General features: G+C 44.8%; 1 protein-coding gene across 1 annotated transcript in view; it reads right to left on the bottom strand.

Annotated features, from left to right (window-relative positions):
* The window catches only part of LOC104965363 (FRAS1-related extracellular matrix protein 2-like), a 9,188-nt gene extending 7,636 nt beyond the window's left edge, over positions 1 to 1,552 (bottom strand). Inside the window, exon 1 of the mRNA XM_010794318.1 lies at positions 1,384 to 1,552. Coding sequence (XP_010792620.1) covers positions 1,384 to 1,552 — 169 coding nt within the window. The remainder of the gene's footprint in view (positions 1 to 1,383) is intronic.
* Between the last annotated feature and the right edge of the window lie 1,603 nt (positions 1,553 to 3,155).

The raw sequence follows: 3,155 nt of genomic DNA, 5'->3' as shown, positions 1-3,155 counted from the left end.
TTTAGAATGTAAATCGCTTTGAGGGTTTGTAAAAACTGAATAAAGCGCTATATAAATTAATTCCATTTACCATCAAATGAGAGGGTGCATTAAAGTATAACAGTGTTTCCCACATAATTTGATTCTATTTGTGGGGGCACCCCCCGCCCCCCCCCCCGGCAAGAAAAGCCAAAGACCCCTTAACCTATTCGGGTGGCCCACACATCCACCCCCCCCTCAAATAAGAAGATACATGCGAGTTCATGGCTACTGTAGACAACGTTCTTGTTGCTCTGTGTTGCGTTGTTAATGAGTGAGACACACGGGAGTTCAGGATCTTTAGGGTTTATTCTCCCAAAAATATAATTTACAATTTAGGCATTTAGCAGACGCCTTATTCCAAAGCGACTTACAGGAACATTCTCCCTGGAGTAACTGAGGGCTAAGTGCCTTACTCAAGGGCACACTAGTAGTGGTGTTCCAGGCGGGATTTGAACTCGCAACCTTCCGATCATCAGCCCACCAAATAAATCAATGTATGGGAAACACTGGTATAAACAGGTCAACCTCAAAACAAGGTCAAAAGAGATGATTTCACCAAGCTGGTTTGCAAGTCATTTATGACCTGGTAGTGGTCTCCATGAGTGTAGAGGGCCTCCTGTTGGTGAGGAGCAGGCTTTCAGTTAGACAGCTGATCCCACGACTCAGAAGCCCATCAAGCTCCACGGTACACCTCGCCGTTTTTTTAAACAGGTGACTGCAGACTGTTATGGATATTGCTGCTACCGCCATGAAATATCTGAAAGCTAAAATGTGACTTTTATAGAGACTTAGCATTATGAAAAAGCTTTCAAAGTGTACAATTCTTCAGTGAGTCAGCAATCATAAAGTGAGTCATCTTTTTGTGTCCCAGCGTATGTAACACCTTGACAAACACAGCACAGTATCTAACCTGAATGCTAGTAACATCGGGTTCACCTTCTGTCTCCTTTTCATCAGGAGATCATAAGCTATTGGTGCAAGGGGGCATAGAAAGTTGAAGAGAAGGTAAAGAAGGAATCAATATTTTGGAAGAGAAAAGTAGAAGATACAGCAGAAACATAGCAACATAAAAGGCATAAGGATGGATAGAAGGAAAGAGGGAAAGTATGGGACTCCCTCCTCCTCTCTATTCCCCGCCATCTGGTAGCCATCAGCGCCTCACACAGGAAGGGGCGGCCATGCCTTGTTGGGGCGCCAGGGAGCGGCTCCTCTTCCCTCCCGTTGCTGCAGAAACAACAATCGGACAGTGCAGTGCAGTGCATCCTAGCCGAAGCTAAAACACCAGCAGCAGCAGCACCAGCACAGGTCCCGGCACTCACACTCCAGCAAGAAGGGCAAAGAGGAGCACAGAGCAGCCCTCACATTCCTGCCGTCTGCGCCTGCCAAGAAGCGCTGGGAACGGAAAGAAAGAGGCAGAGAACAGAGAGCTGCTCTCACTGGAAGCTGCCGAACGCTGCTGCTCTGAGAAGCACTCCAGGCTCTTTCTCATCGCCTTCTCCTCAACAATGAGGACTAAGTTATTGATTGCCATTGTGCAATATCCCAGCCTGTAGGTCACTGCATACATATGTGCAATCCTGCAACATTCAAATGGTTCCTCAGCAAGAATTCAGGGAATGCATCATACATTGAGCCAGAATTCTGTTTGTCTTTATTCCCAAAATATCCCTCACACCAATCTGATGGGAACACTCTTTCTGTCTGCTTAGTGTAGAGCATGGTCGGCCATCAGTGTTCTCGTACCAGCCCTGTTTCATGTCCAGAACCGGCTACAACTCAACACCCTAAATAGAAAGCACCCTTATGACACAAACTATTTTTGCTGCCTGCTGTCATTAGCTGAACAGTTCAAACATGAGAGACAATGAAAAGCAAATGTGAGACTTTTGATAGATGTCTATAACAATCATCCTGATCAATCACAAGAATTGAAACAATAAAAACAGATGATGTGTGTACGATTAGCCTTACCAAATAGTTGAGAGATTTCAGTCGCTTGCATTTAATAATAGCTGCACTTGAAACTGTTCGACTTGGCACACTGACAAATGGCACAAAACGATCATTTGACTACTCAGCAGAATTATATTCCAACAGAAAACACAATCGGTTCCCAAGTTTCAAACAGGAAAGCCAAGTCTGCATGAGAACCAGTTCTCTGCAGTCGCACCACGAGCTGCTGGCGGACTTGGCACACAGGACGGTAAACAGCTGCACCACGCATAAAGAGACACATCTGTTTACAAAATGCTCCATGTCAGCCTTGACCTACCAGCTCTGTCCAACAATCTCAGTGCTCCACTAAGGCAACAGGCTGCGTTTCAAAAAAGGATATCATAACATAATACACACATTGTTCAGGGAATTGTGCTTAATCTGCACGTGGCGCCACTCACGAGGCGTGTGTTGGTGACTTGATTTGTATCTACCAGTGTGCTTCCAAATATATTTCAGCCATTAGCATAATCAGTTTGTTCTGCACTTATACCCCTGGGCTAATTTCTTTTTTACCCCCCCCCCCCCTCAAGTAATGCATCATTTAGCTGAAAATAGAATCACTCATCTGCATTCTTTTCAAAAGAAAGGAGGATGTTAAAACAGTGTTAAAGCAGTGAATAAATCATCTTCAAGTGTATGTTGACACTGTTGGGGTGTGCTGGTATAAACAATGGTTTATTGCACTTAAATAGCAGCTTTATTTCTCAAGAATCCCTCTGTTGTGCATGGAAGGTTCTTGTTTACAGAACATCGTAAGAAGATCTACTGTGAAGTGAAACTGAAATAAAAGTTGGATCTGACACAGGGATAAGCTCAATGTGTTTCTGTGCCTTACAAACTATCAGCCTTGTTGTGATTCAGACGACTACATGGTCCTCCTCACAAATGCTGCTGCTGCTGCTGCTGCTGCTGCTGCTGCTGCTGCACACTGGTGAGCGTGTGGCAACAGAGACCGCAGGGAGACAAAGTCACCAGGGGAGAGGTGTTAAAGAAAAGATCATCAAAAGGATTTACACATGCGTGCAAATGCCTAATACGCTTTCATACATCTCAATCATTGTCAAAAGGGAGACCATGGTCCTCAGCCCCATTTCCACTCCCATAGGTTGCCAGTAATAAGGATAAAAAATGCTCCA

Source organism: Notothenia coriiceps, unplaced genomic scaffold (assembly GCF_000735185.1).
Source record: "Notothenia coriiceps isolate Sejong01 unplaced genomic scaffold, NC01 NC01_scaffold00037244, whole genome shotgun sequence".
Lineage (NCBI taxonomy): Eukaryota > Metazoa > Chordata > Actinopteri > Perciformes > Nototheniidae > Notothenia > Notothenia coriiceps.
The sequence above is the reverse complement of the archived record's forward strand: the minus strand, read 5'-3'. Positions and strand labels throughout refer to the sequence as shown.